Source organism: Podarcis filfolensis, assembly GCF_964270895.1.
Source record: "Podarcis filfolensis genome assembly, chromosome: 10".
NCBI classification, from domain to species: domain Eukaryota; kingdom Metazoa; phylum Chordata; class Lepidosauria; order Squamata; family Lacertidae; genus Podarcis; species Podarcis filfolensis.
In genome coordinates, this window is record NC_139612.1 from 37588984 (window position 1) to 37613332 (window position 24349).

Sequence of the window (24349 nt, forward strand, 5' to 3'; positions counted from 1 at the left end):
CCTTCCAGTGAGCACTCAGGGCTGATTTCCTTAAGAATGGATGCGTTTGATCTTCTTGCAGTCCATGGGACTCTCAAGAGTCTCCTCCAGCACCATAATTCAGAAGCATCAATTCTTTGGCGATCAGCCTTCTTTATGGTCTTTAACTATACGGACCTTTGTTGGCAAGGTGATGTCTCTGCTTTTTAAGATGCTGTCTAGGTTTGTCATTGCTTTGTGGGAGTGACTACCATAGGTAATGAAGCTCCATGTGAAAAAGTACTTTATTTTATCTGTCATTAATCTTCCAACATTCAGCTTCATTGGATGTTGCTGAGGGAGAAAGGTTTTTCTCTACTCACTTTCTCCACAACTATTTTATACACTTCATATCTCTTCTTACTCACCTTTTCTCTGAACTGAAACACCCCAAACATTATAAGCTTTCCTCATTGGGGAGTTTTCTATGCCCTTCATCATTTTGGTTGCAATGAAGGTGACTTCTAGGAATGTAGGAAGCTGTCTTACAACTAGTCAGACCATTGGTTCATTTAGGACAGTATTGTCTACAATGATTGGCAGTGCTACTAGGCTTACAGACAGACTCCCAGTGCTACCTTGAGATGCCAGGAATTAAACTGGGCACCTTTTACATGCAAAGCATGTAACTGAGTTACTGCAACTGAGTTACAACCCTTCCCTGTAGAAGACATGGGTAGTTTAAAGGAAAGTTGAGATCTCCTGACAGATCTCAGAGCAATCTGCAGTAGTTCATCAAGTACCTATTAACTCCCAATTGTTTAACAGCAGCAATGACAAGGCTCCCCTCCCACCATAAATCAAGGCTGTCAAAATGAGAAAAAACAAAAATGGATTGCTGTGTGAGAAAACTCTTGTACTGAGCACACGTGCAAAATAGGCTCCTCATGTTGGGATTTTGTTTAATTTATTTTCTTTAAATAGTTTGCCACAGTGCTTTTGGAAGCCCCTTCCTATTCAATATAATTTGCAATGTGACATGTGGAACTTCTGTTAGAACATAGGCCCAAAGTCAACTCAGACTTATGAAACTCTGGCTGCTTACACACCATACTTTTAAAGCATTGTTTCTCCCCAGTGAATCCTGGGAACTATAGTTTGCCCCTCAAAGGCAAATTTCCAACATCCTTAACAAACTATAGTTCTCAGGGTTCTTTCTTTTGGGGGGGGGGCGTACTTGAATTGTATTATGAATAGCCTGGGTATGCTGTTCAACCTCAGCCACAAGATATGCCCATGTTTTCTCTCAAGATGGGTGCATGAACACATATAAACACACATAATGATTAGTTATTTCTCTATTCCATCTCTACACCTTTTTTTTTTTTAGAGGCTTCTTTTCCTTGCTCCTGTCTTCCTGTTCCAAAATGAGCTCCATTTATTATGAAGATGTGCTGATAGGCTTGTCTTTTACAACTTGCAATGACTCAGTGCTCTTCCTTAGCAAAGTACTCAGCTATGAATACAACATCTGCACCCATAGTAAAATAACCAGTTTGTCCTGCATCTAAACAAAAACAAAGTACTTCAGAGAGACCTGCCCCCAGCACATAAACAATTTTCATTGTCAGTATTTTAAGTGTTGTATTAACAAATCTTCTTAGCTCAGACTACTGAATGATAAGTGAACCAGAGAAAGCAGCAGCCTGGCTAAAAGTAGCCAGCTAGCATATTATGAAAACTACATGGATTAATATTGTCAAAGGGCTACAGACTTAAACTGACTATTGATTCTTCATGTAATCCTGTATTTTAATTAATGTATAGATTTGAAGATGTTTCAATTACAAAAGTGTGGTAATGCATTAAACAACTTAATCACATTAAGCATTATTCTAAAATATAAATATATATTTTTGCTTGCATATTCTCATTTCAAAGTTGGCAGAGATCAAATTCATTTATGAAACACGGACGAGAGAGGGCAAGATGTGTTTACCTTCTGCTTTAAAAAGTTTGATTTATTTCAGTAGGAAAGTAAAGCATGTGAATAGTAGCTCCTATTGAAATCAATCTACACATATTTATATTTCAAATAACAGCCTCTGTCCATGAAGGCCTAGAAAAAAGGCATCATGGGAGTAGTCATGTCCAGCTTCATTGGACATCCATACATTTTAGTGTTATGAGAGAGGGAGAACAACTTCCCTCTAAAAACTTTCTCTGTGTCTTACAAAATTTTATAAACTCATGCAGCCTCTTATTAACCTTTTCTCCCTTTTTTATAATAATTTTTATTAGTTTTCAATTACAACAATCCAATAATAGCCTCATTATAACAATGCCAAATTATAATATAATTAATAATACCAATCATTGAGTTGCCAAATTGTACAATTTAGGTGGCGCCCTGCATGCTAGAATTGATGGTTTGATGATTTACTTTATTTTTGCTTTCCAAAATCCTTATTAACCTTTTCTCTAAATGGAAAAGCCACAGATGCTGTATCCTTCTTCTCATAGGGGAGCTGTTTCATCCCTTTGGTATTTCTCCTTGATCCTTTCTGAACCCTTTCTAGCTCTACAATATCCGTTTTGAGGTGAGACTATGAATGAAAGCAAGTGCTGATCCTTATGCACCAAAAGGACATTACCCATGTCCAAAATACATATATCCGCATGCTCAAATGTAAATAATAATAATAATAATAATAATGTTTAAGAGGCAAAAAAGTAGTCATAGAATGTTGAGTACATGTTGTTTAGGGCAGGGAAGATGACTGCAGTATCCTTGAGGAAGTTATGGTAGACTGACTGGGACCTTGAACATGAACATTCCACACTGTGATAACAAAAAGGCAGGATTCTTTATTTTTTCAACTTCACTTTATTTTCAAAAACACATATAGCGCAACTGTAATTACTGCCCATGTACATTTCTATGCAACTGAATGTTAATTAAGTTAAGTTATGAGGCAGTCGTCTAGATAAAAAAGACCTGTCAGTTACCATAAATATTTTAATTTAAACATCTCTCTTTAATCTGGAGACATATAGTGATAGAGCTTAAGAAGTTATTTTGTACATGTTACTATAGGAGAATACAGACAACAATAAATGATTATTAGTTGAGAGGTTTCAGCCTCTGGCCCTGAACAAACTAAAGTTATTTGCACTTAATTCCCATTAGCATTAACGAGGCATGTTAGTCATGCTGAAGTCAAGTTCTGTTGATTCCAATGGGATTTCAGCCCAGCTAACTTCTTTTGGATTGGGGCCTGTGTCTCACCTAACTTGGTACATTGCCACCATCACAGCAGTTGAGGATCCTCTGTCACTTTATGAGAACAGATCGTTCATGAAAAGCCTAACACACTAATTTATTTTTTACAGAATTAAGTTGCAGAATTAATCTCCCCTGTCCCATTCCTGAAAAACTCATTCCCTTGACCCAAAACTCTGTGATGTACATATGACCACTTGGAATACACCAGAGTTGTTGGACAAGGATGATCATGTAGAAGTGAGTCCCAGACAAAGTTTACTTTCACATTGTGTGTTAGAAGGGCAGAGTCTAGCGACTTAATCACCACTCAGGCATACTGAAATCAGAATGCAAAGTTACATGCCAAGTCTGCAACCTTAAGCATTGGGAGTAAGCCCTGGTAAATTCATTGTTGCATGGCCTATTTGGACAGATGTTTGGTGATAGCTCAATATCACCATGAAAGCATGGGTTACCCATGTTCCCTTCAATCACTGTTCCCAGTTTTCCAGGCTTTGCACAAAGGCAAGAATTGCACATCTCTTGGATATGGGTACAAACAACCTTCTCATCCACTTTGACTGAGACCTGGTTGCAGGGGATGAGAAAGAACAAGTCCTTCATTCCTCCTCTGTTGCTACTTTCATGTACAAAGCTACCTTAGGTATTACCGGATTCCAAACAATGTATTGAGAGACAACGGTTGTGAAGTAGATGCAGATACCCTTCTTCGTACTTTTTTTTTTAGTCTTGTCTCACACTCTTCCCAGAGGAGCACACCTTGGCAATATCTGGCTGCAGGTTAGGTTGTTTATTTGCATAACTCTAGTGTGGCTGCTCCCTATTCCACAAGTAATGAACAAATACAAAGACTAGGCTTCCACAACCTTAGCCCTCCAGATGTTTTTGGCCTACAATACCCATCATCCCTGAACACTGGTCCTGGGAGTTGTAGGCCAAAACATCTGGAGGGCTGAGGTTGAGGAAGCCTGACAAAGACTCACAAGAAAGGTAGAGAAGGGATGACAATGTTAAATTGGTTGACCCAACCAACAAGAACATTTTAACACATGCTAGCACAACAACAAAAAAGTAGATGTAGGGAGGGAAGAGAAACATCATGGAAGAAGGTGGGAATCAACTTTTATATTAAATTTGAATTAATTTGATGTTAATTTGTTATTTTTTTTTGAAGAGCAATAAAAAGTAATTGGCAAAAATATGAGATGTAGAAAAGTCTGTATGTGATAGTTTGTCCTATTTCTTTTAGTGGGGATGGGGAACTTGTGGCCCTCCAGACATTTTGACTCAAAATACAAATTATGCTCAACTGTCAGGGATGGTGGTAGCTGTGCACTGCATTTCCAGAGCCACAGGTTCCCTGTCCCTCATTGCAGTATGCACTGAAGGAAGTCCCAATGTCTATCACTCTGCACCTCCCCAAATCAAGAACGTATTGACTCTAAAAATTGCAAAGAAGTGTGCATAGGGAGTAAAAATCAGCCCTTAAGTGTAGGTGAAATTCACTCAGTCAAAGAAGTCTACAGAGTTAATTATCACAATGTGAGGGCAAGAAGAACTAGCAAACTGCAGCTTGTACAACATGAAAGACCTGAATATATAAACATAAACTGCAGGAATACATCAGACAACAAACTAATGAGAGAAATTAACCTGTACTTAATATTTGAGATTTGAGAATTACATTGCAAATCACAAAAAAATAAAAAATAAAATGTTCAGAAGCATTAATAAATTACTACAAATCTATGATAGCTGGCCAGTAATTTACGTGTTTCCATTAAGAAATGATAGTTTAGAAAGCTCAATAATAAAGCATTTAATATCATGTCAAACAATGCAGCCACATTTTTTTTTTAAAAAAGGCAGTCAACCAAAAATTCTATATGAAAAATCTCTTCATAACATCCTGACCGTAGCCTGAAAAATTCAGAAAAAGGTTTTCCTTGTCAAGCTATTATTATTAGATTTATTAACCAACCTTCACCTTAAGGTTCTGGGGTGGATTACAATAACATAAGCAATACAAATTAAAACCAAACCATATTTTTAGAAAGGTTTTATCAAGTGTCTTTTTCCAGCCATTTTGAAAACAAACAAACAAACAAACCTCCCAATTAGAATGCAGTGAATATAGCTTCTGTTTAGGCATTCTAAATATTTCTATTTTGTTGTTGTCTAAAAGCAGGCTTCTCACACAGGTGTTCCATCTGGCAGCCATGTACTGTAGCCGACCAGTTTTTTTTAACAGATGGCATACATATTGCTTGAAGCCTGGGTCTAACATTTTAACAGGCTTGGTCTAAAATATCAGTTCAGGAGCTAATGAAATTCATTCTTGTCTATGTCTTCATGCCCAGGACCTTGATATTGGATACATTTTGTTGGACGTTTGCAGTAACAATAAGCAATATACCAAATAAAGGGTCCCAGGACTTATTTTGTCCTGTGGCAGTGTAAAAGCTATTCATTTACTCTTCAGTTGAATAATATGGAGGAAAGAAGCAGCTGATCTGTAAAATGTGCATCAGCTTCAGAGAGATGGAAGACCAATTTTTCAGAAGCAAACAATGGGTAAAGGTGCTCATAAGGAGCTACTGCAACTCAAAGTTGTGGAAACTCCTAAATATTGTATTGTGCATAACAAAGTCCAAGGTATATTGTATATGGAGTTTGTGGTTCATCAAATAATTCCCTTTCCCCCTTCCATGGCTAGGCCTAACCCTACGTTTGTCAGCTTTGCTCTGCACACAGGGCAAGGAAGAGCTTTCAAAGGTTATAACATGTATAATATGATGTCCACACTGGTCTTTTATATGGTGTAGTGAACAAGGTTATCATCACCAGAGATGTTATAATGCATTGGCAGTGGGTTGTATGTAAAATAATGAGAAACAATACTTCACAGAAAACTGGTGTGCAGACAGATGATGTACAAATGTATGCTGTATAACCCATAGGGTAACTGCTTTTCCTGATTTAGATTGAGATTTCAGTTCATCGCCACCAAAGTCTATTTGGTTTTTTTATTATTAAATGCCTCTGAACTGTCCTACAGGAACTTTGCTATTAGGCTGAATGGACTAAATTATTTCTATCAGTAAGTTTAGAACATATGAGAATCAGCTATAATTTTTATTTATATGACAAGGAGTTCTCTAACTCGGAAGCTCTTATGCCACCAGAACTTGGCCCCATAAGAAGATACCACTTATCTACCTCATCCTAATGTTTCTCCAGGGCATTATATATTACTAATTTGTTCTCAGTAAAACAAGGACAGTTTTCAGCTATGTAGACAACAGCAACGTCTCCCCTATTGCTGTTTCCGAGTCCTGACTGTGAGTGGAACTGATTCCAGTATCAGAGTCTGTATCATTTATGTCTAAACTAGTCACTTTGTGAAGGAGATCAGTCCCTGTAAAACTCTTGGTGGAAATTTCACTGTCCTTTGCTTGCTCCTCGTTAGGTGGGTGCCTGATTTCACTTTTGGCCTTAGCATGCAAAGCGTTAAGCTCTTCCACAATCAGTTCATACTCCTTTTCCTTCTTTTGAAGCATCAGGTCTCTATATTTTAACTCCTGCTGGATGCAGTTTAGTTGAGAATGGATCCTTAAGGCATCTTTCATGCTTTTCTCCAATTCGTTCTTGACACTTCCTACATCGGAACTCTCCATTTCCTCCTTAGGCGGTTCCTCTGTCCACGTGTCTCCGTTTCTTCCAATGTCATTAACCTCTCGTTCAATTTCCGCAGAGAGCTTTTCAATAAGCTCTTTGTGGTGCTTTAGTCCTTCTTCCACTTGTAACAACCCCTCTCCTTTGCCCGAGCTTTCTGGCATCTGCTGGCTGCTGTGAGGCATGTCTGTTTCTTCTTCAGCATCACTGGATGTCGCCATTAAATAAGACTCCTGCACATAATTTCCTCCATCACCTTCAAGCTGATCTAGGTGAAATTTGGCTTCACACTGTTCGATTTCTAGATCCAGTTCCTTCATTCTGTTGATTTGCTGGTGAATGGTGTGGTCCTGAGAAAGGATCAAGTGGATGAGAGTCTCTATGTTGTCCCTCTCTTGCAGGACTCCTTCTTGTTTAAGTTTGGCTAGCTTCCGGAAGGTTTTCCTAACAATCCTCTTTTGCTTGTCCACTGGCAACATCTTCATGTAATTGGCTGGGCTCAGGTCCCAGGGTTTTTCAAGATTTGGTACGAGCTTGGCTTCAGCTGTCCTCCACAATGGAAATGGGGGGAAGGCATCTGCCTTGACCAAGACAAAGTGCAAATTCGGCTGCTCTTCCCCCCAGGCTTTCCAGAGTCTCAGCATTTTAGTGAGAGGTGGAAGGACCCTCTCAGAACCTCTCCATTTTTCTATGATGCAGTAATCCTTGGGCTGTCCAAAAAGAAACTTCTTTTCTGCATAGGTGGCTTGATGTTCCTCAAGCAGAGCTTCAATTACTTGAGTGCAAGTTGTGCGCTTTGTCAATCCGCTAACAATTTTCTCTTCCTGACAAACCCAGACCACAATTTCTCGCTCTGTAGAACCCATCTCTTTTTCTGGTGACCTGGAATTAAAGAAAGCAAATATTATACAGAGCACTTGCTATCTCTGAAGCTTTGAACATGATATGTATTCAGTGGCGTAGCATGGGTTGTCAGCACCCGGGGCAAGGCAAGTAATTTGCGCCCCCTAACCCGTGGATTTGCGCCCCCTAACCCTAACCCCCAGATGTTGCGCCCGGTGCGGCCGGCCCCCCTGCACCCCCCATGCTACGCCACTGTATGTCTTTGAGGTGTTTAAACTGTGGGTGGATTTCAACCTTTTAAAACCATCTTGGAGGGTGGGGGTGAGGAAATTCACAAGTTCAAAGAGGTTATGGCTGTGATCTGCATGCTCATTAAAGCTACTCTGTATATTAACATGCGGGAAGTAACTCTATGTAGTTTCACATTCAATTCTTTATAGATGTCCATGGTAGCTTGCTAGCTGATACAGAACAATTATGTATAATAATAATCATAATAATAATACATGCAGCACTTTCCCCCAAAGGAATCTTACAGAGGAAACTGCAGCCACCTCAGTTTCTGCTCCCAGACTTTGGAACTCCCTTCCTTGATAAGCTAGACTGGCTCCCTCCTTGCTGTCCTTTCGTCAGCATGTGAAGACGGTTTTATTCTGACAGACTTTGAGGAACTGATTGGCTATTTTTTTCTAAAGAAAAAGCTTTTAATAGTGTGGCACTCTTGCTAGCCGTACTTTAATAGACTTGCTTTTGTATTGTTTTAATTTTGTTATAGTTTAATTGCATTTTGACTATAATCTTTAGTAGGTTTCTAGCTTTCTGTGTTTTATTCATGTTTGTTTTAATTTTTGTGAGCTGCCTTGAGTCCCGGTTCTGGGAGAAAGGTAGGAAATACATACATACATACATACATACATACATACAACCACCAGTAGCAAGCAGGGGAAGTGGGGTGGTCACCTACCCTGGGAAAACTGAATTTACCCTAGATAGTGCATGGTACAGCACATAATTGTCATTATCCAGACAAAAGCCAGGTCTGCTCAGCCTTGCACCCCATGTCCCATGGAGCTCAGTAGGACTTGAATCTGAGTAGACAAAGTTATTTTCAGTGGAACTTTTTCTAGAGTTTCCCCATTACTCAGAACTGTATTCTGACAGTGAAAGCTGCTGTGGGAACTTTGTTGAAATGAAGGCTGGAAATCTTTAAAATAAATAAGTGAATACATTTGAATCCTGAACGGGCATGTACAGTGCATTGACAGCTCTTTGCTGCACTTCTTAATGCCATCCTCTTAATGCAATGCAGCAGGATGGTGCATATGTGCTGTATGTGCAAGCTTACTCCTCTCTGGATTAGTGAGGCCAATATATTCCTCTCAGGAGTAGTGCTTCAAGGTAACAAGCTTTAATTTATTATAAGGCTGACTACACATCTACAGGGACGCGGGTGGCACTGTGGGTTAAATCACAGAGCCTAGGACTTGCTGATCAGAAGGTTGGTGGCTCGAATCCCCCCGACGGGGTGAGCTCCCGTTGCTCGGTCCCTGCTCCTGCCAACCTAGCAGTTTGAAAGCACGTCAAAGTGCAAGTAGATAAATAGGTACCGCTCCAGCGGGAAGGTAAACGGCGTTTCTGTGTGCTGCTCTGGTTCGCCAGAAGCGGCTTAGTCATGCTGGCCACATGACCCGGAAGCTGTACGCCGGCTCCCTCGGCCAATAAAGCAAGATGAGCACCGCAACCCCAGAGTCGGCCACGACTGGACCTAATGGTCAGGGGTCCCTTTACCTTTATACATCTACAAAGTTTGCTAAGGGTGCTGAGAGTTGCTAGGAGATCCCTATTTCCACCATAGCTACAGTTCCCAGAATTCTCTGGAACTGACTGTTAAACAATTCTGATCATCGTAACTTTGTGATTCTTAAGAGAAGTTGCCTGCAATGAGCATTCTGTACATTGAAAGTGACAGACAGACAAATTTTGATGAAGTTTTGGGTCATTTTGCTATGAGGAAGGCTAGGGAGAAAACATTTTAGCCTTACTGTATTTGATGGTTGTAGTTTACTTCCACTTTAAAACTAACTTTTTAATGACAGCATAAAGTAGATTTTAAAAGTGTCACACTGTCAGGTAATCATGATCATATTATTTACACTTCCCAGGCAATATAATTTGTAAACTCAAGGTGTTTTTTTAAGGATAACATTACAACTTCATTTTCCTAAAAAAATATGCTTATTCCACAACAGGTTTACAAAGTTCAATAATTACAAAAGTTTTTCAGTGTTAATTCTATGCATTTTTAAAAATCACCATGGTATTTAAGTTAACAATCACATCTTATGTCCTTTAGAGGAGAAACTGAGAATTGCAGAATTTTAAAATACCCATCTTCATCCTTCGCTTCACTCAGTTTTATTTAGAACTCTTCCATTTTCTTCTAGTCATGAGGGTGGGGGATTGGGGGGGGGGCTCACAAGTGGGGTAGCCTAGGGCCTCTCTTCATCTAAATCCGGCCCTGTCTGTGAAGGGAATAGGGGTCTCCTAACAACTCTCAGCACCCTTAACAAACTACATTTCCCAAGCTCCTTTGGGGGGAAGCCATGTAGTAGTGCAGATGGAGTCAGGGAGGGGAAATCCTGCAACAGACCAATGACTTAGCATGTTCAATGGACACAGAATGCTGACACAGAATGTTGGAGGTGGAGGGAAACCAGAAAACTAGGAGGGAAGGGGTGGATGAAATGGAGTATGTTGAAAGAGGGCTTGGCCGGCTTGCTCTAATCCTGAACAGAAGCACTCCACAGCACAATGCTTCTCTGCAGGCCCCCTTGTTAATATTTGATTCTCAAACAAAGTAACTGACATGGGACCTCTCCTAGTCAAAAGGTCTGTGGAAGGCTGCAAAAAGGCTGTGATGGAGAGGTTGACAGTTGCAAGCGGTTGTTAACCTACAAGAGAAGTCAGCTTGACACAGGTCGAAGTTTAGAAATGTGAAAGTATACCAATACATTTCTCTCAGTACCCACTCAATTTACCCCTCCCTCACAAACAAAACACTGGGAACTCAAACAATGCACACTTGTAAGCCTCCTCCCACCTGTTCTGCACGCAGTCATATTTCCCATTGTTATGCTGTGCCGCACAGAATACACTCCCCCATCCCGTTGGCTTGCTATCCAGAACTAACATTTAACTCCCTAGTTCCTGTGCTGCCTTAAGGTTGTGCTGGCTGCTACATAATATTGATAGCAGCAGCCTAATTCAAAGGAAAGCTGCAGGGATTGGGGAAGGGTTGGTGTGGCTATTAAAAGTACACTTTCTCAAATGTACCAAGTATTTTATAGCCTGAATATTGTATATTTATGTTCTGCATCGACAGAATTAAAAATGTGTGAAGCACACAGGAACTTTGGGAGCTGCTTTATACTAAGTTCATCTTAGCTCAGTTGTCTGCATTGACTGGCTGTGACTCTCCAGGTCTCTTCCAGATGTACCTGGAGATGCTGGAGATTCAACCTGGAACCTTCTGCATACAAAACATACATGCTCTACCACTGAGCCACACACCTTTCCTTGTATTTTTCACTTATCATCCTGTTTAATGTTTATAACAACATCATGGTAGTATTGTTGTTTTGCTGATTAAAAAAAAAATGAGTTAGTGACTGTGGGTGTCACCATTGGGTGGCCCCAGAGATCTCAATCTTTTGCAGGAAGCCCTAAATATAGCTTGGCCTCTACAGTGAATGGGAGAGAGTTTTCCAGAGCCTGAGAAGGTTGACACAGGGGACAGAGAGCAAGAAGCCAGAAGAAGAAAAAATTAGTTTGTTGTCCTCTCACTTTTTTATGCCTCAAGAGCTGTGTGTGCTGGGGGTAAGGATAATAAAATCCTGACAGAAACAGGTCAACGTTAGTCCCAAGTCCGGAATCGAAATCAGTCCAGCAAATATGATCAGTATTTGCTGTTGATGCTTTCTTTCCTCAAACGATAGATTGTTTTGCGTCTCCCGCATCCCATTTGTATTATGTTACCCATGCATTGAAATGAATAGGGTAGATTAAACATAATGGAAACATTAAAAAAAGGATTCTGGATATTTGGGTGACATCTGTGTGGGCATGAGCCAATTGTTTCACTGTGGATCAGACTATTCCCAATCCATGTCCTTTTTGCATTTGTCCATTCCATCTCACTTTCACATCCATCTATGAATTGTTTATTTTTTTTTTTGGGGGGGGGAATCCATATTTAAATCCACCTTTCTTTGAACAGAGAGCTGCATTGTAGCATTTCAAGACACACAAAAGCCAATGGATAGTACTATATGTTCCATTCCATATGTTTGTCTGGGAGGTACAGGTCATGTCGTCAATTCATATTGCAATTCCAAACAGCAAATTCCTCAGGTATTCCTAGAATTCTGCTGCATATAGAGCCAGTAGTTGTGACACACATTCACATCAGAGACTCATTGTTTTTATGCGACTCATTCGAACAGTCATGAGCTATCATGGAGGTTTTTCTATGAACAAAAATGAAGTGTTGGAGTGACCATCATTTTGGCAAAGTATAGTTCTGCATAGATATAATTGTGAAACAGTGAGCTGCAACCAATGTTAGTCATACTCAGAGTAGACCAATTGGGTGATTTTTAAGTTTTATTCAGAATAGATCCACTGAAATTAATGGTCCTAACTTAGTCATGTTAATTACTTTCAATGGGTCTACACTGTGTAAAAATTAGTCGAATACCACCCAGTGAAATTAATGGACACGATTAATACAGACCCATTAATTTTAGCAGGTCTATTCTAAGTAGAACTTAGTTGCCTACAACCTAGTGATACTATTTTATTTTTACATCGATTCATAACATAGGGAAAGGAAAGAGTGAAAGACCCAGTCCGACAACATTATTTCTGAATGTGTCACTAGATACAAAATAAATATCTGCCACCTTTTGGGATGTTTACATAGCCTGAGATGCCATATAAATGCCATTCTGAGCTCACAGACTGGCTGTTAAAATAGAACGTATATATAAATTGCAACAGAGGCAACAGGTGAGCACTAAATGTCAACAAATTCTGAGCTGTATTTGCCTTAAGTTTCAGCAATCATAAAAAGTTAGTCCCACAAATGGAACAGAGTTTCTGAAGGTGTTTCGATATTCTTTGGCTAAAATGAAAAGCAAAGTAACCCATGATGATTATGCACATTAACACAAGAGTTATCAAGTACAACTGATAGCTTTACAAATAACTAGCAGGTGCTGATAAAAAAGAGAAAGGAGCAGTCTACCAGGAACTATTCAGCTCTATGGAACTATTTGACACCTGTTTGAAATCTCACCTCCATATACCTGACCACAACCCTTCTATTGGTCAACCCTTCTATTTTATCTAGTATTGATTAAGATAATAGTACAGGCTGCTGCATTCATACAGAAATCCTGCAAAGCTTCGGGGAGAATATTCTGGATGCCAAGATTTCTATGGGCTTCTATGGCTGAAAAATATGGAATGCCATACCTCATCATGTTCCTAAACATTTATTAGTATTTTTCTCTGCTGCACAAATGAATCCATCGATTATATTGTTGTTAATTTAACCTAGGGTCATTTCCATTTAGCACATGTTTTGAATATTCATAGTAGGTCCAAAACCAACCAAAGCATCATGAAATAGGGTGAACGGCTGCAAGTTCTCCAGAACTCTCCATCAAGTTATGGAGTAGACAAAGAACTTTTTTGGGGGGGAGGGGTGGTGGTTGATGGTAACACCATGAGTTTGCATCTGGTCAGTGTCTTAAAATGGAAAATAGAAGGAGGCAGCAGATAGTAGAAGCCAAAGTAGCAATAGTGTCATATGATGTGAGATATTGTTATTGCATCACCCTCCTGGCTATGGTGATATTGCTGCTCCCTGGTATGGGCCAATCAGGTGGTAGCAAGGGCAGGTAAGCACATGACTGGCAGCAGGTGGAGGGGGTATAATACCTGGGCCCACAGCTGCTGCCAATCCATGGCTTCCTCCACCCTCACTGCTGCTCCACCTCATCCTTGGCAAGGGACAGCACCACTGCAGCCAGGAAGGTGGTCCAGTAGTGGCATCCCACCTTACTTAACATGAATGCAGTTGGGATAACTCTACTTTTTAGTTGGAGTGAAATTTCTCTTAGGGAATAAAGCCCAATCTTCACAAGATCCTCTTCCTCCAGTTTATGGTTCCGCTGTTCAAAGGTGAAATTCAGTATTTTCCACATCACATAAAATATTTCCCCTCTATTCGCTTTTTTAAAAACCTAGCATATCACCTAGAATTAATTTCCACATTGGTTGACATTAAGACTGCCTAGGATTACTTTATTTGTGCTTCCCACCTATCAGAGAACCTGTGTTTTCTCCCATGTGTGAAGATCTGGTTTAATAACAGCCTTAGTAACAGCTGTTTTTTATACTGGGAGAGATGGGGAAATCGGCTGTTGTTCTGTTGGCCACTGAATAAGGATGGGAAATTGAAGCAAATCAAATGGAACAACTGTACGTTGCCCTTTCTATAACACAAAATGTTAATGGCTATTTTTAAGGAACACAACTTTAAGGGTCCTTGAGAATGAAAACCTGGAAACCTCACAAGAGCTAAATAATGGCAGGGAGCAGTAACTTTGCAAGAAATGAAAAGAGCAGTTGTAACATGTGATTATGTGATAAAAGATTGTATCATACTCTGCCTAAGCATTTTTAAATTCCAAAGGATTCATTTTGAAATGTTGCTCTGCTTCTAAGGTGGTTGGGTGTGCATGGTATATGTCTGTATCTTTAGACAGCTTTCTGGAGCAGCTCTAATCCTAAACAGGAATATTTGCCTAGAGAGTGGAAATATCTAAGCAAAGGATGGGCAGGAATCTGCCAGGAAATGCTTTATGCATAGGATGTCCTGCTACAGGGCAGGGACTTGTGCCAGATGATTCACCACATTCCCTTCCAACCCCACAGCTGTGCTTCTATGATATACCCACCCTAAATGAAACTGCATTAGCCTTGATTTCCTTCAGTTGTCATATGACATGCTTTCTAAATTTCATAAACAAATACCAAGAAGAAGTTTAAGGAACCTCCAACTTCAAGAATGCTTGTATTGTTTTGAAGCTACAGAATGGCTAATCTGTGTCACCATTACAGTTCATGTTAAGAACAACAGTCCTATTTTCAGTTTTTAGAGACCCACTATAAGGCTTCTGGTTGTGGCTAACACTTTTTAGCCTGGGGGACACCTTCACTCTTGGCAAACCCTCCAGAGGTCATATGCCAGTGGTGCATTTGGCCACCATACACTTGCGCACACTCTCTCATATACATGCAAAAAAGGTAAAGGTTAAGTCCAGTCAAAGGCAACTATGGGTGCAGTACTCATCTCGCTTTCAGGCAGAAGGAGCTGGTGTTTGTCCACAGACAGCTAAACCACTTCTGGTGCAACGGAACACCATTTACACGGCCCCATTCTGATGCAGATCAACTGAGAAGATTGTTCATCACTGGGGATGTCAGAGGAAACTGTTCAAATGCCCTAGCAATCTGTTTCCTTCCATCAACTCAGTTTGCATAGACTTGTGCAAAATAAACCAGTTGCAACACTGGAAAGTCAAACCAGATAAAAGGGTGAACGAATATCATAGCTGAATGAGACATGTTTGTACACAGGTAGTTATCATCCCCTCTGTGCTCCTCAAATGATTGATCTGATGACTTGGGAGGGAGAGATGTGCTATGTATCTCTGTCCTAGACAAATTGCTGTTGCAGACCAGCCCTTTAATCTTCTCAATAGAGGAATAATAATAATGAGATATGAATACTGCATACAATTATGGTAACAATTTTAAGTTGTACTCGAGAATGTACATTTATTTATTTATTACCTTAAGCAATCTGGAGGAGTCTGTGGAGACAGAGATTTGGCAAGATACAAAAAAATAAAAATGGTGATAATAGCTAGAGAAGGAGGCTGGCAGCTTTGATGTCTCAGCTGTGCTAAACTAAAGAGTAATACAGTGGTAGCTCGGGTTACATATGCTTCAGGTTACCTACACTTCAGGTTACAGACTCCGCTAACCCAGAAATAGTACCTCGGGTTAAGAACTTTGCTTCAGGAGGAGAACAGAAATCCTGCTCTGGCAGCGTGGCGGCAGCAGGAGGCCCCATTAGCTAAAGTGGTGCTTCAGGTTAAGAACAGTTTCAGGTTAAGAACGGACCTCCAGAAGGAATTAAGTACTTAACCCGAGGTACCACTGTATAGGAACCATGGGAGAAACAGCTAACTTGCTTACAGAATGAGAGATGTAAGAACAGTGGAAATAACATTTTTTTTAAAAAAAAAAAAAAGGGGGGGAGTACTCTTATTAGCACCACTTGATCTTTACTATTTTTTTCTGATAGGGACTGACCTGATCTTCCCTTATCACATAGCACAGTTTTCCATGAGCTTTCACACTTCCCAAATGTTTTGATGCAGTTTTCAGTTCAAAAAGCATGCTCAAAACAAAACACATTTTAAAATGTGGTCTTAAATAGGTATTAAAGGGTGCAATCATATGATCAGTGGGAGGCCATATGACTTTGCAGGTATTTCTGTTTCATGTCAGCCATGACACAGAGAAAGGATCACATAGAGGGGAAAGGGTATATAGGAAAAACTTGGCAGAGAAAAGGAAAAAGGGGCATTTCAGGGACTGATTAGGAGTGGCGTTGGATTCAGTGAATTCCAAGCCCTCCCATTATCTCAGTATGCCATGACGGTGGTAGATGGAATAAATGCCAGCCTGGGACATGGCATACTAACCCCTCCCAACGTTTTACCCTGGCAGGCATGAGACTGGCTGGGCTTGGGAACTGGTAGTTCTATTGCCTCCTCCAATCTCACCGGTTTGCTTTGCCCATGAGAATTTGAAAACAACAACACATTAACACGGAAATAGGATGAAACGGACTTATGGGTGAACACATGGAAAGCTGACACAGACCAGAAACAGACTGATTCATTCATCCTTAAGCACTATTAGATATTTCATATAAGGCTGATGCAAATATCTCAGCCTAAGGAGATAATGTAGTAAATTTGAATGGAAGCCCAGTAGGGAAGGTAGAAATCCATGAATAGTTACAGAGAAGATAAAATAGGAATGTAAGAAGAGGTTGCCTTGTACTTTTATAATTTCCTGGCAGTCTTCCATGTCTTGATCTGCTTTCCAGAATGGGTAGCGTACCATGGCCTAAGGCGTTTTTGTTTTTTGTTTTTTTTAACAATAATTACACTTCAAAATGAAATTTGGTAGACAATAAGGAGGATTCACTGACACGGCTACAATTCTAAAATAGAATCTCAGTGGCTTATTGTTCCATATTTGATTATGCAAGACAGGGTGAGCCTTGGATGACCATTATGACAATCTGATATGCTGTCCTTTGCTTAACCAGGAGTAGTGTCAACAGCAATTGTTGTTGAAACGAAAGCTATTGCAGCAACAGATGTTCTCAAATTCCAGAAGGCTCCAAGTTCAATCCCTGGCATCTCCACATAGGACTGAGAAAGACCCCTGAAACCCTGGAGAGTCACTGCCAGAGTGTAGACAGTACTGAAGGAGATGGAACCAATAGTCTGATTCAGTATAAGGCAGATTTCTGAGTGTTTACAAAAACTCTGCCACCACAGTAGCTGGATAGGATTGGAAAATGTTTCTGTTGCAGGTTCAATCCCTGGCAAACCATGGAGAGATGGTGCTAGTCAGTGTAAACAATACCAATCTAGGTGGATCTATGGCAGGCTTCCTCAAACTTGGCCCTCCAGATGTTTTGAGACTACAATTCCCATCATCCCTGACCACTGGTTCTGCTAGCTAGAGATCATAGGAGTCGTAGGCCAAAAGCATCTGGAGGGCTGAGTTTGAGGAACCCTGATCTATGGCCTGACTCAGGAGGATGTCAGCTTCCTATGTTCCCTCTGCTCCTACAGTACATCAATCATGAACCCACAGTACCCATGCAAGTGAGGCACTAATCAACAGCTAATGACAATGGGAATGTCAGACAATGCCATCCTACTCAGGTTACGCCCCCTCCATATAAAATCCACAAGAATGCAGGTGGGAAATCTCTGTTTAGAGCTTCTTGTGGTCTCGTGGTTAGCAGGCCTAAATGGAGAAACCAGAGGCTTCTCAGGAAAAGGCCTCAGGTTTTTGAGATACTCTCAGTTACACACAGAGACATACCAGTTCAGAACACAGACTGCAACACGCATCTAGTTATATATGTCAGAGAGGAACAAGCCCTGCTTCAAGAGGGATGAAAGCCATATGGCTAAGAAAGACTGAAAGCTACAGTAGCACACAGGAGGCAACAGCATCAACAGACCATTCACTCAGTAGGAAAGAAAAGACTTTGTGAAACAGGCACTGTGGATTTGAGCTCCACTGCTGAGATGCCAATGCATCATTCACAAGGCAAAGCCCAACTTTTGGGAGTGCTGACAGCAAAAATAACATTAATTTCTTCAACAGGTAATAGAAGGCAGAGGCCCATGGATGCAGGATGGGGAACCTGTGGCCCTCCAGATGTTGTTGGGGCTCCCACCATTTCAAGCTAGCAGGACCAAGTGTCAGGGATGATGGGAACATCATCCAGGAACATCTGCAGAGCCACAGGTTCCTAGCCCTGTACTAGAGCAACTCATAAACTATAGAGCAAACAGAAGAATGCCTTATGATATGATTATGTGTATTCTCCTAGCCAATGACACAACCCCTTGCCATCCTCTCACTTACCCATTCCATATAGAGCAGAACTGAAGCAGAAGAGGATTTAGGAGTGATGGTATCTGCCCCAGCCTGCACAACTCTGGATTTATTATCATTTGCGGTCATTTGGTTTCCTTTACCGCTTCTTTCATGTAAAGCATGCTATTAATTCAAAACTTATCAAGCAGTGCCATGCAACTGTAATATCTCAAACATCTGTTCTTTGTCATCTCACATTTCAGAAAATTAAGTCAGTAAGATCTAATATCATATGGTCTTTTCAGGCAAATTACATCATAATTCTTTAATTATAGCTAATCCTGGTAATACCCAACAAAGAAGCTCTGAACTTAGCTTCTGCTTGTTCAGTAACCATTTAATACCATAAGGGGTTGTGTTTCTTTGTTCTTCTGTCCAAAAATGGAGCTTATGTAAAAATAATGATTATTAATAATGAGTTGCCTCATTACATATGTTTGCATTAAGAAATAAGCAGCTTCCATTGCCATTTGAGGACTGATTCTACATGTTCAGAAATATAATATGGTGTGGCTCTCCTAGGACTGGGCCATTTCAGAATGCATTTCTACAAGATGAAAACGAAGCCATCAAGGTAAGGAGTACTTGTCAAACGTTGTGTCTGAACTGAAGAGAAGACAGCATGTATGTATTGCTATGTAAATAGATGTTAATGGGAAGCAAAGGTCTTCTGGCGAGTCCCAGCTCGGAAACCTGTGAAGTTGGAAAAGAGAGGGACCGAGAGAAGACACATAAACTACATGTATTGTTCAATCACCACTGAGTAACAAGAAGCAGCTAGTGATGGGTGGGGAATCCATGCACAGTCAGATTCTCACTCTTGTGCAGATTTACATATATGAGGTGGTCCAATGGCTGCCTGTCCATCTTCTTGAAAAAGTAATTTCAGCCACCTAGCAGCTACCTAGTGTGTGGGGCTCCTGTTGTTCATGTGTGTTGAAATCAGTACAGCAAATCCCACGGGGATTAACAGGTCTTGATGATATGTCTCACACGCTTGCAGAAATTTAGCATATTTTATGTGCATTTTACATTCAAATCTCCCTTAGAGTTTTTGGGGGAATTCAACAACAACAAAATAAAATGTATATAAAATACATAAAATTCCCCATGAGTGATAGAACACCATCACTTAATTGGTCTTGCTACATTGATTTCAATATGTGCAACAGCAGGAGACCCATTTGCTAGTTAGATGCTTCTAGGCTGCTGTGCTTACTTTCTGAACACAGATAGGAATCTATTGGACCCACCTGGCAAGCAGGTGGGAATTCCCCCTTTATTTTGTACATTACATTTGTGTAGATTTCTAAAGAATTATACAGATTTGTCCTCAGAAACCCGCACAGCAATGGGATGGATTGGACTTTATTCCTGTTCTGTGATGAGCTGAATTTTAATTTAATTTTATTATTTATTAAATATATTCATCGCTTGTCACCCAAAGGTCTCCAGGCAACTCACAGCAAAGAAAAATTTACAATATATAATACCATAGTGTATCATACAACATAAACACCCATGGAAAAACAAAAAAGCACACATATCAGCTTTATAAATATAGTCGTACCTTGGTTCTTGAATGCCTTGTGACTCAAACGTTTTGGCTCCTGAATGCCGCAAACCCGGAAGTGAGTATTCCAGTTTGTGAACATTTTTTGGAAGCCGAATGTCCGATGCGGAACCCGCACCAATTGGAAGCTTCGCCTTGGTTTTCGAACATTTTCAGAAGTCGAACAGACTTCTGGAACAGATTCCATTTCAGAACCAAGGTATGACTGTAGTAGCAAAAAATAGTAATACAGTGGTACCTCGGGTTAAGAACTTAATTTGTTCCGGAGGTCTGTTTTAGCCTGAAACTGTTCTTAACCTGAGGTACCACTTTAGCTAATGGGGCCTCCCGCTGCCACTGCACCGCCAAAGCACGATTTCTGTTCTCATCCTGAAGCAAAGTTCTTAACCCGAGGTACTATTTCTGGATTAGCGGAGTCTGTAACCTGAAGCATCTGTAACCTGAAGCATCTGTAACCTGAGGTACCGCTGTAATACTCAAATAATAAACAAAGCAATGCTTTGATCCACTAGCAAATAAACAAAACCTCAGCCTCCTCCTAGTCCAAAAACCATGCACATCAAACCAGCAATTTTTCCCATTTAACTTCCTCACCCCACCCTGAAGTCTGGTGTTGAGGCCAGTTACAAAGCAGTGGTCAGTGGGTCCAGTGTCCTCCAGGGATGGTTTGTCATCTCTCCTCTCCCTTCAGGGGGCAGCAGTAGCAAAGCAAAGCAGGAAGGTGGTAACAAAGGTTTTGCCTGCTTTGCAGTTGACCCAGCTACTGCTCCTCTCCTGCTTCAATCTTGGCCCCCCCTCCCTAGAGGCAGCCCAAACAGATCTGGCATTAGGACTCGTCTCTCTTAAGCTCAGGTGCTGCAGCTTCAGTGCCAACCCCCACCCCAGATAGTATAGTATACTAACTAGCTGCCATTTAAAGTAAAGTTTCTAAGATGAGATCACTTCTATTTTCAATCTATAGAAATCAAAGACATTTTCAGGTCTGGCTTTCCCCCTGGAGTTTTCCCTATTTTTTATACTGCAAAAACTAAATAAATATGGATTTATCAAAGGGCCTTAAGGCAGAGCTGTTCAAGTTATGACTGCATTTTATTTGAAACTCAAAGCTTTTCAAGCTCCATGCTTATGGGGTGGTGAAACTTAGGTATGCTGGGGATATTGTTTGTTATGGTATTTTCACTTTCATGCTGGAGGTAAAAAAAGAGCTAAAATGAAAAATCTAAGGGAACTGCAAGTTTACTCTTTGTGTGTGTGTGAGTGAGTGAGTGAGTGAGAGAGAACATGTACACACAGAGAGACTGAATACCCACATTACTATCTTAGCCTCTTTCCAGCAAGTTCTGCTAGCATACAGATGAAGAAGATAATCACATTTGCCAAACTCATTTTAGATACCTTAAGATGGAGATGCAGGAATCAAACAGGTACTATATTTGAACAACTTCTCCAGCTGCCTGGATCAAGCACACAAGCCATGGTTCTCTGGGCTTGACTAATCTGTGATGACTTTTGTGCTCTGAGGCTAATGCAACATCTCAGCGGATGGAATGTTCAAAGCCCACAATGTCCGAGTTGCCTCAGATGCTGTGAATCTTCGTAGCAAAGTTCATCTATTTCTGGCCTATCTCGAACAATCAAACAGCACTGCAAATGTACAGATGAAATAACCTGTTGTATGATAGGAAAGAGTATTTTCCATGGTCTGTTGGAGCACTATGACCAAAGAGCAATGAACTAAGTAGAATCGTGATGCATAACTGAATCTGGATTTCATTGCTTGAGAACACATACCCCAAATACTTTACAGGGATAAAGCTTGAACAAATAGTCAGCTTGAAAGGAGTTAGTCTGAACAAAGCACTGACCTTTGATGCAGTATGTTCCATGTTAGGTTGCTATCTGGGCAGTTACTCCAGGAAACTGACATGTTTGCACTTCAACATTTCAATATCGTTTACCCAGCATAACATAGTAGCTCAGCCAAACCCATTCTGTAGAAAGCACATTCACAAAGGACTCAGCAGTTAGTCAAAATTATTCTTTAAAACCACCCTGATTCTGCACACATTTGGGCCATGTTCAGACCATACATTTAAAGCCCTATGATACCACTTTGAACAGTCATGACTTCTCCCGAAGGATTCTGGGACTGTAGTTTATTAAGGGTTCTGAGAGTTATTAGGAGAACTGTATCCCTCAAAACTACAAAGTTCCCTGTGAAGAGGGATTGGTTGTTAAACCCAATCTGAGAATTTTAGCTCTGGGAGAGTAAAAGAGGTTTCCTAACAACTCTCAGCCCCCTTAACAAACTACAGCTCCCAGAATTCTTTGGGGGAGCCATGATTGTTAAAGTGATATCATAGTGCTTTAAATGTATGGTGTGAATGTGGCCTCAGAAACAAGTCCTACTGTTTTCCACAGAACTTCCAAGTATGTGACTAAGAATGGAATGGGGACATTTAAGAATAATTAAAATCTTGGCCTAAAAATCTGCCTGGAGGTAAAAAAATTAAATAAACGAGTAATTACTGAGAGACCACATGATTAATTATAATTTAGTTTTTAGGATAACTGACTGATGAAAGAAGTGAGCAATGGAACAGCTACATATTTTGCCATGATAAATCAAAATGGATTGTATCTAACCAAGCTTTCCTCAAAGTAGACTTACTAAAAATGAATGAACGAAAGTTAGTCATGACTATTAATTTCAATGGGCTTACTCTGACTAGAGCTATTGTATACAATCCAAAGTACTAGCAAAATGCTCTGGAAAGCAAAGGGGTTTAGTGGATGGTGAGCTACAGAGTTTGGCCATGTACAGCAGTGCAATATACTGTATGCCAGTATGGCCCCTCTCAGGCTGCCCAGTGTTGGGGCTAGAGATGTGTAGGCTTTTTCTCTTGTGCAACAGAGTCCCTAACCATTCATTTATATGGGATAAAGTAAAGGTGCGTGCTCTTTGTGGCTAGAGCTAAGCACACTGTCCTCGCTTCCTCACAGAGAGAGTAGTTTCTTTTTATTTATTTGCCTTTCCCCCAACAATTGCCAAAGGCTGCATCGCATTTCATCTGCCTCATAGAACTTAGGCAGTCAGTATGAGTCAAATGGCTCACCACAAAACTGTGCCAATTGAGACTGCATGCAGGGACATGCTTAACCTTTCAAAAATAAGTCATTGTAGTAGTCAGAGGGCCTGGGACTCTTCTGAGTATGCAGAAGCGGAAACCATTGGTTGCTTCAACAGTCTTGTGAAGACATCAGGATATTATGGGCTTTTTTTGCTTTTATTTGCTTCCTGTGTTTTTATATTGGTTTTAGGTTATGGTTTTGTTTCTTTTGATATATTGTTTCTTTTTCAGACTGTACACTGCTTAGAGTTTTTAAGAATATGAAATGGTTGACAAATTCTTTTAAATACATGTAAGTAAATAGGAGTATGGATGAAGAATATGCTAAGCAAATCTATTTTATTTATGTATTTATTATTTCCATTTTTAGATGACTTACTATCTGAAGATCTTGAAGCGGTTTACAATAAATAGAAACACAGGTATGAGTACAATCAAAACCATAGCAAATGATTTACATAAAAGCAAAATGGCTACATATACTGTATCAATAAATAGATACACAATGTTGTTCTAAATAAAGTCAGAAACCCCAATGGGTTTATACTCACCCTGCTCATCTCTTATCTCTCACCTGAGAGCACTAAGTTTTATATCAGAGCAGGCTTTTACCCTCATTTGGTGTTATAAACCTACTTCCCTCTATGCAGTCCCAACTACATAATCTTAACAGGCTTGGTGCTGCACAACCTCAGCTCCTGAGAAATCAGCACTGGTAGAAGAAAATAGTAGATTCTTTCCAGAACAGATACCCCCTCCCCAAATTCTCCCCAGTCTAACATAAGTCCTGGGATAGGCTTGCCTGTGATTAACTCAGCTCTTCTGAAATACTGATTTAGATCAAAGAATAGATATGTCACATACAAGGCAGTCATGATAGTTATCATTGACTGTGCAATTACCCCACCATCCTCTCAGCTATATCCAAAGGTTCACTTATCACATATGCACAGTTTATAAGGTGCTCTATTAATATGAAGGGTGTTTTTTTTAGTGCAAAATTTAAATGGCTTACATTGCAATATTCAGTTTAATTCCTCTAGATAGATA

At 40.3% G+C, this 24349-nt stretch overlaps 1 protein-coding gene across 4 annotated transcripts in view; it reads right to left on the reverse strand.

The window, feature by feature from the left end:
- Positions 1-2825: 2825 nt before the first annotated feature.
- The window catches only part of RASSF9 (Ras association domain family member 9), a 39011-nt gene continuing 17487 nt past the window's right edge, over positions 2826-24349 (reverse strand). For 2 of the 4 annotated variants that reach the window (XR_014538888.1, XR_014538889.1), the window contains exons 2-3: positions 3812-7801; positions 2826-3765 (exon numbers count right to left, since the gene is read on the reverse strand). Coding sequence is in view for 2 of the 4 variants with exons in the window: in XM_083573361.1 (XP_083429487.1) it covers positions 6535-7801 (1267 nt within the window). In the remaining 2 variants the exon portion in view is untranslated. Of the gene's footprint in view, positions 7802-24349 lie in introns of all 4 variants that reach the window. The other 2 variants (XM_083573361.1, XM_083573362.1) reach the window with 1 other exon arrangement.